This window comes from Vidua macroura, chromosome 1 (genome assembly GCF_024509145.1).
Source record: "Vidua macroura isolate BioBank_ID:100142 chromosome 1, ASM2450914v1, whole genome shotgun sequence".
Lineage (NCBI taxonomy): Eukaryota > Metazoa > Chordata > Aves > Passeriformes > Viduidae > Vidua > Vidua macroura.
Genome location: NC_071571.1, coordinates 106,337,010 through 106,349,638, shown reverse-complemented (window position 1 = coordinate 106,349,638; position 12,629 = coordinate 106,337,010). Strand labels below are relative to the sequence as shown.

The 12,629-nt window shown below is 36.6% G+C and overlaps 1 protein-coding gene across 2 annotated transcripts in view; it reads right to left on the bottom strand.

Moving 5' to 3' along the window:
- Positions 1-570: 570 nt before the first annotated feature.
- Positions 571-12,629, bottom strand: part of YES1 (YES proto-oncogene 1, Src family tyrosine kinase) — a 49,608-nt gene continuing 37,549 nt past the window's right edge. For both annotated transcript variants that reach the window (XM_053982083.1, XM_053982074.1), the window contains 10 exons: positions 12,147-12,246; positions 11,371-11,469; positions 8,249-8,352; positions 7,914-8,063; positions 7,538-7,693; positions 7,085-7,264; positions 4,784-4,860; positions 4,301-4,454; positions 3,650-3,781; positions 571-2,886 (listed from right to left, as the gene is read on the bottom strand). In XM_053982083.1, the coding sequence (XP_053838058.1) occupies positions 2,678-2,886; positions 3,650-3,781; positions 4,301-4,454; positions 4,784-4,860; positions 7,085-7,264; positions 7,538-7,693; positions 7,914-8,063; positions 8,249-8,352; positions 11,371-11,469; positions 12,147-12,246 (1,361 nt within the window). In that variant the 3' untranslated portion in view covers positions 571-2,677. The remainder of the gene's footprint in view (positions 2,887-3,649; positions 3,782-4,300; positions 4,455-4,783; positions 4,861-7,084; positions 7,265-7,537; positions 7,694-7,913; positions 8,064-8,248; positions 8,353-11,370; positions 11,470-12,146; positions 12,247-12,629) is intronic.

Below are 12,629 nucleotides of genomic sequence, written 5' to 3'. Positions count from 1 at the left end.
TGAAACTCAAAGAGCACTAGCTCCTTGACCTACAGTGGCACTGTATATACATGCCAGGATCTGCACCTTGAGTCGTACTGGCCATTGAGACAGGTAACATTCAATGAGGTTGAGATAAAACACTGGCTATCACAAGAACTAATGTATAAAAATGTATCCCTGAAAAATTAGACAGAAGTGAACAGTGGCTGCTAATCCCAGAGAAAACAAGAGGGAGGATATGTGCTTGCCTTACAATGTGAGAGTGACTGCCAGATGAGAGTTTAAGTTGGACTTGCTCTCACAAGGATCCCAAGTCCATCTGTCTGTCCACCACAGGGGTTTGTTTTAAACCCAGGCAGAATTGCTCTAACCCATTCGTGCCAAGGACCTGTGAACCGGTCTAGAAAATGTCTCTGTTTTAACAACAATAATGCACAATGAACTCACAATCCTGTATGGAAGTACAATTTACAGAGGATAAAAAAATCTCATGAATGTTTTATTCCCATCCTTCTCCCCTCAATGTGAAGGCTATTCTGATTTTGTCCCCCTCCCACCTTCTCCCCTGCCCCACCTCAAATAAGCAGATGCAATCAAGGTGAAATTTATTTTGAACCAATTCTGCAAAACAGTTCAACAATGCCATACTTTATAAAAATACTTAGTTACATAATTAAACTTATTACTATTTATATAAAAAGTGTGAATGTGAATTTTAAACTCTGTTAGGGTAAGAACCACATCAAGGTCTTCAGGTGAAACAAATAAATTTTCATAAACATACAAACTCTTTTGGAGAAGTTTTATAATACACAACCATTTACAATGAACACGTTCATTAAGTTAGTGTTTTATTCCTTTACTATACAAGTGTTATTACAATGAACTGTTCCATTCAGTAATTAAAAATCCATACAATGCCAGTGTCATTTTTGGCATTTTTTGTTATGACTGTATTAATACATAAACTCATATGATTGTGTTATTAATTTTAAAATATTTAGAAAAATTAAAATTTCATCATCTTTTTTTGGGTTTTTTTGAGTATTTTGTGTATGTGTTTTTTGTTTTGTTTTTGTTTTTCTTACAGAAAGCCCTTTTAAAATTTGATAACCACAGATATACAGTTGATGAGCAATGATGAGGGAAAATGAAAAATGATGGCACTGCTCCTACACAGATCTGTTTGGTAGTTGGATTCAATGTAGTGTAAACCCATGAATGTTAAGTTTAGTACCAGAACTATATTACTAGCTTTTCTGAATTCATTTGTTGGATAGCTTTACAACGATAATATGAATTCCAAGCCAGTAACTAAGTAAGAGTGTTTCAAAATTAAAGTATATAAGCTTGATCAGAAATTCAAGAACCTCATGCAAATTGTTGAGTAAAAGACTTGATGTTATTGCTTGATATGTCAGTAGCCAAAGAAAATAAATCCAGATGTAGTGTCAGCTGGGCTGAATACCAGCAAATTTAATTACTTGGACAATATTAAATATATTTTATCCCTTTACTTTTTATACTTTCACATTTTCTTTCACTTGTTTTTAGTTAAATAATTCTGTAGGAAGGGCAGAAGTGGGAAGAGCAACTGTGTGTGTGTCTTAATAGCCAAGAAAAGCAAAAGTGCAATCAAATCCCTGAACTAGTGACAGATAGCACTTGTGGCAACCACCTTCGTTAACTCTTACAAGCCACATACAACAGTACCAAACCTGTCTCTGAAAAAGGACTAAAAGGTGGCCATTTACCTGCTTCAGTCTTACTTTCCTGGTGAACTTTGTAACTTTGTTCAGGTAGTCTTCCCATACAAAAGCTCGCTGTTCCACTGGAGCTTAAAAGATTAAAGGCTTTCCCCCTGTGATTGTATTACATAGCTTCAAGTTCAAATATCATCATACTTTATCAACATAATTTTATAAAATATTACCTCATTTTCTAGTTACCTTCATTATTCTTAATTAGCTATGCAGAAAGAAAAAAGGAAAAATCTCTCATGCTACTTTCCAGTTATATTAACACAAGGATTAACACAGTGCATTATGCTCTCTAATCTCACTATTGAGGTCTACCATTTAGATCAAGTTTCTCATTCACTGTTCCAATTTCTCTTTTTACCTGCCTACCCTAATTAAGTCCATGAAATGGAAGCTTAAAGATTGAGACTATAAATCAAATACAGTTGTACCAGCTTTTGTTTTGCGAGGGTTGGGGGCCACACATACGTAGTTTTAAACACAGGGAGTTTTACTGAACTGGAATAGAATTGCTTGGTCCCACAAAGTTCTTCTGCTTTAAAAAGGCCTTACCCCAAGATCACTAATTCCAGACAATTCCCTCATTGGTAGAATGATCAGCAAATACTAGGAGAATAAAGGATTTGAAACATTGTTTTTTCTGCTATTGTTCACACCAACACTCATTTTTTCTGCCCCGTATTTTCAGTAAGCTTCCTTTGGACCCTGAAAATAAGATGGGAAAGAGGAAAAAATAAAAAATATGTCATTGGTAAATCAGAGTATAACACTTTAAAAGTGGTTTTGTGCAACTGCATTATGAAATTCCAGTTTGCCATTAAGAGCATGCAAAGTAGCGAAGATTTTCTTTCCTGTGATTCCTTAGAGACTTCAGGAATTCTTTGCAAGTCTTTTACATTTGGCAGATTTGTGCATTTGTTATATAGACTGTTGGCTTATAAATTGTCTCCAGGCTGGTACTGTGGTTCTGTAGCAGTAAAGTAGTCCTCCAAGAAAGACTGTATATACTCAAATGTTGGTCTCTCATCAGGGTCCTTCTTCCAACAGAGTTTCATTAACTCATGGAGAGACTCTGGGCAGCCTTGTGGACAAGGCATCCTATAGCCACGTTCCACTTGTTCCAGAACTTCTCGATTCACCATTCCTAAAAGGAAAGCATATTAGCTCTGAATGATATCATGTAAAGAACAGTTTCCCAAAGTTTTTCAAGAACTTCTGCAGCTGCAATGCATCTGATTCTATCAGAACAGAACCCTTAATGAACACACTTTATAGTGAATGAATGAATTTTTACATTTTGCATTAAATACTCTTTCTGAAAAATATTTCAGTACACTGGTAATTCCTCAACACTTGGTCCTTTTCCCTTTCCCACTGCATTGGACCTGTCCTTTCAGAGAGGAGACTCAAGCACATATAGCTTATCCCTGCCTTAGGTTCCACTCAAGGACCACTTAATTTGAAATCAGGTCAAGAAAAAGGCATTATATATCCCTAACAGAACTGCCTTACACATTCCAGATCCAGCAAAATATGTGCTGCAAAATGTTTAGTTTCAAAAACTGGTTTAGCAGGTTCAGTGTAGTGATGCTCTCTGTAGTCTGGGAGAATGTCAAAAGTAGAAAAATCAGGAACAAACAGATAGAAAATATAAGGATACCCACTAATCTGAAATAAACTGTCAGTCACATTTAGAAGTGCTATTATCTTAAAACATTTTAAAATATGCAATATTTAATCTGAAAATAACCAAAGTATCTTTGTGAAAGGAACCAGTGAGGTGTGACTAAGTTTTTGTCTCTGCTTGTCAACTGTGGGCTCTGAATGAAGGGAAAAAGTACAAAAGGTAACTTCAGAGGCAGAGAATACAACAAAGAAAAGAAAAATCTATTAAATCTCCCTGTTACCTGGATATGGCACTCTCCCCTTAGTTACCAGCTCTGTCAGTAAAATTCCAAATGACCACACGTCCGACTTGATTGTAAACCGACCATACAACGCTGCTTCTGGAGCGGTCCATTTAATTGGAAATTTAGCTCCTACAAACATTGGAAAGACAGATTCTCAATTTTCCCTTGCTAATCCACAGTTTGCTTACACTTCAAAATATTTTGAAAAGAATAATATTTTTATACTTTGCTTTACTGATAAAATTCAAGGTGGTATAGTATTTTAATATTTCTTAAACTAGGACAGCAAGTACTGGCTACAATATCTGGAAGCACTAAAGACATTTGAGAGTCTTACTTAAATATGTTTCAAAAAGTGAAACTGATGAACAGTTTCTCTGGAATCTCATCTCTCTTCAAACTGTAGCATGTCTTATGCCCCAAAAATAATTAGAAGTGCTTTTTGAAAACACAACAAACTGCCACATAACTTTGAACAAAGGAAGTTTACTAGGATTGCACTTAGGTGAGGGGCTCACCTAAACAGAGCTGTGAAAGCACATGATCTTTATCCATGAACACAAAATACACAGGCATGTTCTGCTAAATGTAATAGTTCTAAGCAATTGAAAGGCAACTGGTCTTATTAAATAAATTAACTGGCCTTACCTTGTCTTGCAGTGTACTCATTGTCCTCTATTAACCTTGCTAAACCAAAATCTGCTATTTTACACACAAGATTGTCTCCTACAAGAATGTTAGCTGCCCGGAGGTCCCTGTGGATGTAGTTCATTCTTTCAATGTAAGCCATGCCATCCGCAATCTCAAAAAGAAAAGTGTTATAAAAGGTTATTTTTCATTACTATATACATTTCTCCCAAGCATTAAGTTGCATACCCTTATTTTAACTTTATTCCCATTGTATAAGTATAGGAATTGCAGCTTAGCAACCAAGAGCTTGGCACTGATTAGTGTGTCTGGCTGTGCAGTATCTGCTAATTGCAAACCAGACTGTTTCCTTTCTGACAAATTACAAACCCACAACAGAAGGTGTAACACAGAGCAGCATACAACAGCCAGAGCATTTGATATTTATGTTTAGTTGATATGTGATACCTCTTCTCTAAGCACAAAATACAGTTTTTTTGGTACCTGAGCAGCCATGTCGACCAGCTGTGGAAGTTTTAAGTATTTCCCTTCCCCTTCTTTAAGGAAATCTAGCAAGCTGCCTGTAAAACATAACACATTTTGGGGGAAAAGAAGAGGAAAAAACATAAACATTAACTTGACCTGAAAACACAAATGAGATTTTTTTCTTATACATTATGATTGACACATTTATCTCATGAAATCTGTCATTTACTAGACATTTATCTCATGAAATCTATCATTTACTAGAATATGTGACCCAATGATCATGCCCATAGTTACCTCTGCAGTGGTACCTAGTTAGTGCAATTCTATCCAAGTGGTTTGGAATCCATTTCAACAATGCAAATAACTAAACACTAATAAAACAAACTGCTGTTTCTGGCAATACACTGGAATTGTGCTCCTCCTAGCTGGACTTTATTCCACTGTGAGATTTAGAATTCCAGAACAAAAAAACCTCTATACCTTACTTACATTTTTCTGCCAGACTCAATCATATACTAGAGAAATTATCCTGAAATTGTTGCTTTAATTTTGTTGCTTTTTCTTTCCTACAGGGAAAACTATCTTCCACTCTTTACGAGACCTTATCTTCTCCCATTTATATAATGCAATCATACCCAGAACATTACATGAGCAATATCTGAAATCAGTCCCAAGGTCCTGTGCTTCTGTTAAGACTCCAACCTTTACTTGTGCAGTAAAGCTTTGTCTCTACATAACATTTTCCCTACAGGTAGCATTATGTCACATGAGGTAAGAATATGACCTCTTTCCTAAGAAACTGGTAAAGATTGGTACCTAATCACTCTTGTCACTGTCCAAATTACAGTAACAAAATTATAAATGTAGCCATGGTGGAGAAAGAAATCACTTGACTGCATATCCTGAAGTGGATTCATAGCAGTTCATAGCAGTAGCTCTGAGTTAGATTTCTCCAACATATCTTTAGTAACTTGCTGTATTTTGCACAGTGAAAGTAAAAATGTGGCAGGCCAGACCCACACTGCTGCTGCTGTTTGCTGTGTGTATTTACACAGACTTTTTGTGACCTTGGTTCATGAGATCAAAGGACTGAAGAGGAGCAAAGATTTCACACTGATTTCTAGTAACCTGTCCACACGGCAAAAAACAGATGGATACTTTGCAATTGTACCTGCTTCTTTTCCTTGTAAAAGGGGAAATAAAAATAAATTGTTCTACTAGCTTAGAACAAAGGAGTTCTAAGGGTTTTTTTTGTAAAATATGAAAAGTGAAAGGAAAGCTATAAAAAGAAGCTTCCAACAGCATTTTGAATCCATAATTTAGACAAATTATAATTCTTTACTTCTGCTTTTACAAGGTAACCCCTTCTGGTAGTGAGCTTTGCTTTTCTTTAGACAGTTATAAATATTCTTTCCTTACTGCCTTGCTGAAGCCTGATTTCTGAACAATGAAAACTGATTTTGCATGTCTAGTGTTATTAGGAACAAAAATGCAGAAGGAAGTTTTTACATTTTCTGTTCCTTTTTACCTTTTTAATCTTATATAACCCTTTAAAAATCCCATCCCAACAGGAAAAAAGTAAACCCATGCATTTGTAGTGTAGTACTGAACACAACTAGCTACTCCCTTGCTTCTGTATCTTATGAGGACCGCAAAATTTCTCTATGAGTTGAACAGATGTCTGCATTTTATAAAAAATGGAATAATTGACTTGGAAATCTGCTGCTTCTTAACAGTCATATGCTTATGATGTTTATTTCTACATTCCGCCTAAATCTCTAAATCTCTGTTTCAGCAGCAGGGGGAGGGGGAAATGACATAGAGCAAAGGAAGAAGGATCAAAGACTGAAAACAAGGGGATAAAGGAGGGAGTCTGGGAAAAAGAACACTCAACCTTTTTAAAATTTACTATTACTCTGCTGGGAAAGACACAACAAAAGACCCAAAGCTCAATATGTTTCGTTGTTATCATGACCTGTCTACAGGCAGACATACTCTCATAATAATACTCCCAGCTATGCTGTTCCATTTAAATGTGATGGACAGTACACACTAAAAATAAGGAGAAAAAAAAACCCAATCTTGGTACTTGGAAGATTAGCAAGGGTGACACAGATGTGCAAAAAACTCATGCCTCTGCCCACAATCTAAATCAGAACTGTTCCAAGTAGGTCAACCGTTGCTCATTTTAATTTAATCAAAATTAACACTTATACTCCAGTTAGCTTATATGTAACATTAATTAAACATTTGATTTGTTCCTGAGGTCTTAAATAACCTCTGAAATGTAGTATTTCTAACTATCCTGTCCCACACCTTTTGTCATGAATTCAGTGACAATGTAGATTGGTTCCTCAGAAACGACTGCATACAGTGGAACAAGCTTGTCGTGTCGTAGTTTCTTCATGATTTGAGCCTCCTGCAGGAAAGCCTCTGGCATCATTGTACCAGGTTTTAGTGTCTTGATTGCTACTTTTGTGGTTCCATTCCATGTTCCTAGAAAAACATATCAGGTTTTATTCCTCACTGCAATACTAAAGAGATTTTCTGCTGAAACTTTTTTTTTCTTCTGTTTTCTTAGCTAACAGAATAATCATAAACTAGAACTATACTGAATATTAATTTTACCATTACATGCATGATCATAACTGGTATTTTTCCCCTTCATTTCTCTATGATATTTTCTTTTCAGATCCCAATAATGATTTACTTAAAATACTAATAAAACACTCACAGGAACAACTGAAATGTGTCACATTAAGCTCTTACCCATCCACACTTCACCAAAACATCCTTGGCCCAGCTTAACTTCCAGCCTCAAAGATTCTCTAGGAATTTCCCAAGCATCTTTTGCTAGTCCTTGTGTTTGTGGTTTCACAGTGGGACACACAGTTGTTAGCTTATGACACAGCCCATCGGCATGTTCTGGAAAACAGAAAAAGTAGTTAACAACTTCACAGTTAAGCAAGGGTAAGACTATAACAAAAGTAATGCCTTAATGTTGATAAAGAAGATCTAGTCCATTTACTTTTTGTTGAAATCAGAAAGAAATTTTATAGTTGTGAATTTTAAGAATAAGCTATGGACGCAGTCCTTCCTCACAGTAGGCACAGGGTAACATTGGGACACTGGAACTTGGGCTTACCTCTGTAGTGTTTCACCAACTTCTGTAGAGATTCAAATTGTGCTCTGGTTGTGATATAGTATCCACCATTGTCAAGTTTCCTGATTTTGTAGTGTTTTACGTTATCACCTCTGACCTCATCCCAGTCACGTATAGAAAGGGAATAAGCACCTAGGAAAAAAGTCACATCTGGTTCTTCACCAAAATATAAAAAGGTATTTAACCTATCTCCCCAAGTGTCATTGTACATGGTGTGCACATTCATGTGTATCATGGGACAGGCATAAAAATGTTCACCTTGGTGTTGGGGAGAGCAAGGAATGGGAGAGAGAAGAGATACACAGACACATACATACCTTTAGTGGTTTCACTCTCTCTTACTAAGAAAATACCACGCTGGTTTCCAGGATTTAAAAGTAGCCTTTCTGCATCCTTCCTGCCCATCTTACCAAAATACCACCTAGAAAATTTAAAAGGAAATGTGTAAATGAAAGCTTCCTATGCTTTGGTACTCATATAAGCAAAAGATTTAGATATCTCAAGCACTGATATCCACTAATATTCCAAAACAGTTGCTGGGCTACAACTATCCCAAAGCAGACACAAATCAACAAAAGCAATGATATTCATATAAACAAAAGATTAAGGTGACCTATTTCTATACGACTCTCATTTCTGTTACTTACAAAATACATGTAAAGAGGCCTGTATCTGCAAATACTATGGTTTTCTGCTGGTTTAACAACGGACATCAACTGTTAACAATGAAAGGACCACCCTCCTCAGGCTAAGTTTTCAGGCCAAGATGAATCAGATAACACACTTTGGTAGCACATTCAAAGCTTCAGCAGCTGAAACTCCCTTCTTTAAAAAGTTTTTGCTTTATGTTAGAAAACAATATTTAACGCAAAGTGAGTATTCATAAATATCATTGGATGACAGATTCATTCCGGTTGGAAGGACCCTTGGAGTTCTCTGGTCCAGCCTCCTGCTGCAGGCAGGGTCAGCAGTGATGTCACACCTAGCTGTTCAGGATGTAGTCCTCTTCAGGCTTGGAAACTCTGAAGGACAGACCACCAACTTGGGCAGGCTGTACCCCCACCTGGCTGTCCACAGGATAAAAATGTTTCTTATATTCAGCTGGAAACTCTCCTGTTTCAATTTCTGTTGCCTCCCATCTTTCTCTACCTCAGTAGAGACATTTGAGACCTTTTCCTATTGACCATTTAGGACCCTACCCTACGGTAAGGTCATTTATTTCCCCGTGAGTAACATTCCAAATTGCAGAGTTATTCTGATGCCAAAAAGAACACAGATGTTTTAGAAGATTTGCATTTTTTCTTGCCTTCAGCTCTTTCGCATAAGGAGTTTTTTCTTCCATACTCCCACAGCATGCCCATCCTGATGAACAGCCTATACACAGTGCTGTCCTGAGCCAGTGATAATTTTAAGTCCATCTTCATATGAATCCACAGACTTTGGAATAAGATTTATTTCTAACTACATCTTATTTTTATTAAACACCTCAGAAGTTACAAAGTGATGTATAGTGTAAATTTCAAACATTTTGTCTGTCACTATCTTATCGTCAAGCTAATTTGGCTTCATGAGTGACGGGAAAAGTAGTACTGGAAATTGCTGCCAAACAATGGCTTTGTGTGTGAAATATTTTCTGGGGAAAAAATGTAGATAAAGAGGGATCACTTTGTTGGCCATGAACAGAATGGCCTGTGCAATCACATGGGAATTTGAAACTTATTCTTACATTTTGTTATATTTGCAATTTTGAGTGTTGAAGGAGATGTGCAAAGTTAGAAATAGATATGAGAGTATATACACTGGAGACAATCTGGATGTAAGCTAAAATCTTACCGAAGCAAACTTGAATCCTAGTTCATAACTTCACATGAAAATGCCTCTTCCCCAGATTACAACAATTTACAAACTATATTGTCAAGTGTTGTTTTATTTCACTACCTATAACATAATAGCAGGGTTGAATTGCTTTCTTTTTTAGAGACAATTAAGCATTTATATTATGGTGTCATTAAAAAAAGCACACAAATAACATGGATCCTGTCAAAAGCAGTTTCTGCTATAAATGCCTCCAGGCTTAGAAAAGGCCAAAGACAAAATCTTGGCCACTTGGGGCTCTGTATGGCATTTGCACTTGTATCGCTAATTGCAGTCGCTACACAAAATCTACAGACTCTATCAAAGTACAAGGCTAACAAACTCTAAAGCAAATGAACTGCATTCCAAATGCTGTGGGGATATTTCATAAAATTAGCACTGGTTCTTTAAAATAAACAGTTTTTAGAAGGTTCCTCATTCATAACCCTTTACTCTCACCTCTAGTCATCACATAAACCTATGACAAATCCCACCACTTTGTTCTGGCCAGTGTTTAGGAGCCATACTTTCTTTGTAAAGGGTTATAATTTCCATTTTACGACCACTGCAGTTGTAATGCCTTAAGCTCTTATTGCATGGTTTAAAAAAAATAAATATTTAACCTTTTATCCCAAAGAATAAACAAAAGTTAATAATTTTAAAACCAGATCAAACTCAAGGGTGTAAAATAACAGAGCATCTTTGATGCAGTCATGTTTTAATAGCTCAGAGCCAAGTGAGAGCAGCAGTAGCAGCAACATGCTAAAGTCTCAGCTTGAGATTCAGGGAACATTTTGGAAATCAGGCACTTTTCCCAGATGTGCAGTAGCAAACAGAAGTGCACAGATCACATATCAGTGAACTGCTGATTGGCAGTATCATGCCTGTATATTGAAACAAGAGCTGTGCAACTTTATATTTCTAGTACAACCAATATAATCCCTTGGAACAAAGATAACCCAAGATTCTACTCCAACCTACGGGTTCCACAGTCATTTTATGTGATTGTCTAAGCACTCCAGGATGTTACTAAATAAATGTAGGAAGTACTGGTACACAAAGCAGTATAATTTTCCAAATTCACAGCAGTCCTTAGCATATCAAACAATTTTACCACCAAAGAGTTATTACAGATTAATAGGTTAACAATAATTGTGCACACAAATGCTTTTTTAGAATGTAAGGTTAGGTAATACCAAGTATATAGCTGATCTTGTCTCACGGTTTGGCAAGCAAAAATAGGGATAAAAACCTATAATTGATGGTGTGTGAACTCTTTAGCTAAAACCCATAAATTTTTGCTTTATATGATAAAGCAAAATTGGAGGCATGCCCTCCAATTTTTATCATTACTGAATTCTCCCATCCTTTCTCTGCATGTAGCAAGCAGGCAGAAAACATCTGCATGCGTGTCCACCTCATGCTTACTAATAATTACACCTTTGACATAATCCAAGTAGTACTGCTATCCTGTCATTAACAGTATTTCCCTACTTTACCCTTAAATGTTACACATAATGAATTTAAAAAACAGTATCACCACAGGGTAGGAAGTGTAGAAAATTGTCAGGATACAATGTCTTACTCTTCTGCTTGAATGGAGTCTGCAGGAGCTACATAATTGCTTGGGATGTAGCCTGTCTTTCCTGTAGCAATGGATCTTGCTTCCCACCAGTCTCCTTCCCTGCAATGAAACATCATTACCTCTTCCACATATAAACAACACATAATTCTGTAGCAGCTGTAATGTACTCACATATGAGAGGCAGGTAAATTTAGGTAACATGTTATTTTAATTATGAGGGCATCTCAAATAGTTTGCGCTGCACCTACGTACATCTTGTGTTGTGAGCAACACAAATGCCTCTTAGTGGAATTTCATATTTTAAAGATTTGGGACTTGCTTTCTTTTTCGTGTAAAACCAAAATGCTTTATGGCAGAGATGTGTAAGTAAACTTCTGAGTTGTCTAGTTTTCATCTGCCTCTCCAGATCAGAGAGTAACTCCAGGTGCAGAGTCTGGGATGAAGCAGTACCTGTGCCCACCTTTGCTGCCCCAAAAGGGGTAGCTGTGCCTTGCTGGGGCAGGGAGGGGAAGGAAGTCACCTAACCGAGAAGCAGCTTGGGGTTACTGCAGTTGCTACAGTTCTACATCTGCACCCAAACCCTGATCTCAACCTGAAAAGTTATTGTCTTAGCAGTATTATATATTTTAACCCCATGCTTGTTGAATATTGAATGTATTTAAAAAAAAAAAAAACAAACCTACCCTTCACTGAAATAGGATACATGGATTTCCAGAAGAACTAAATATCTAATTATTCCAAACAACCCAGTGAGGTCTGTGAATGAGAACACTTACGTGTTATTTATTATCTGGAACCGTTCACCTTTCTTAAATGAAAGGTCATCTGTAGTTCTAGCTTCATAATCATATAAGGCCACAAATACAGTAACACCACCTTAGGAAAAAGAAAAAAATCCCATATGATAAATCAATAATGTTGTAACACTTGATTTAAGGACTTGTCCATGAAACAATAAATCAGTTTTGATTTGGAAGCAACTAAACACTCTGGGTTGCATCTCATTTTGGAAGACAGATCAATAACCTGCTAATTTCTTAGGACAGAGCTATGCCTATAAACAGACATTCTGAAAATATGCTTCCACACCACAAAAGGCCACTAGACACATCACTGGAACTACATTAATAATTACAGCACTTATATACAGAAACCTGCATGATGCATCATCAGTAAAGAAACACAAACCCATAGCTTCTTTATTAAGCTTGCTTCTTGTTAAGAAATGCAATTCTGGAAGAACCTACACCACCACAATG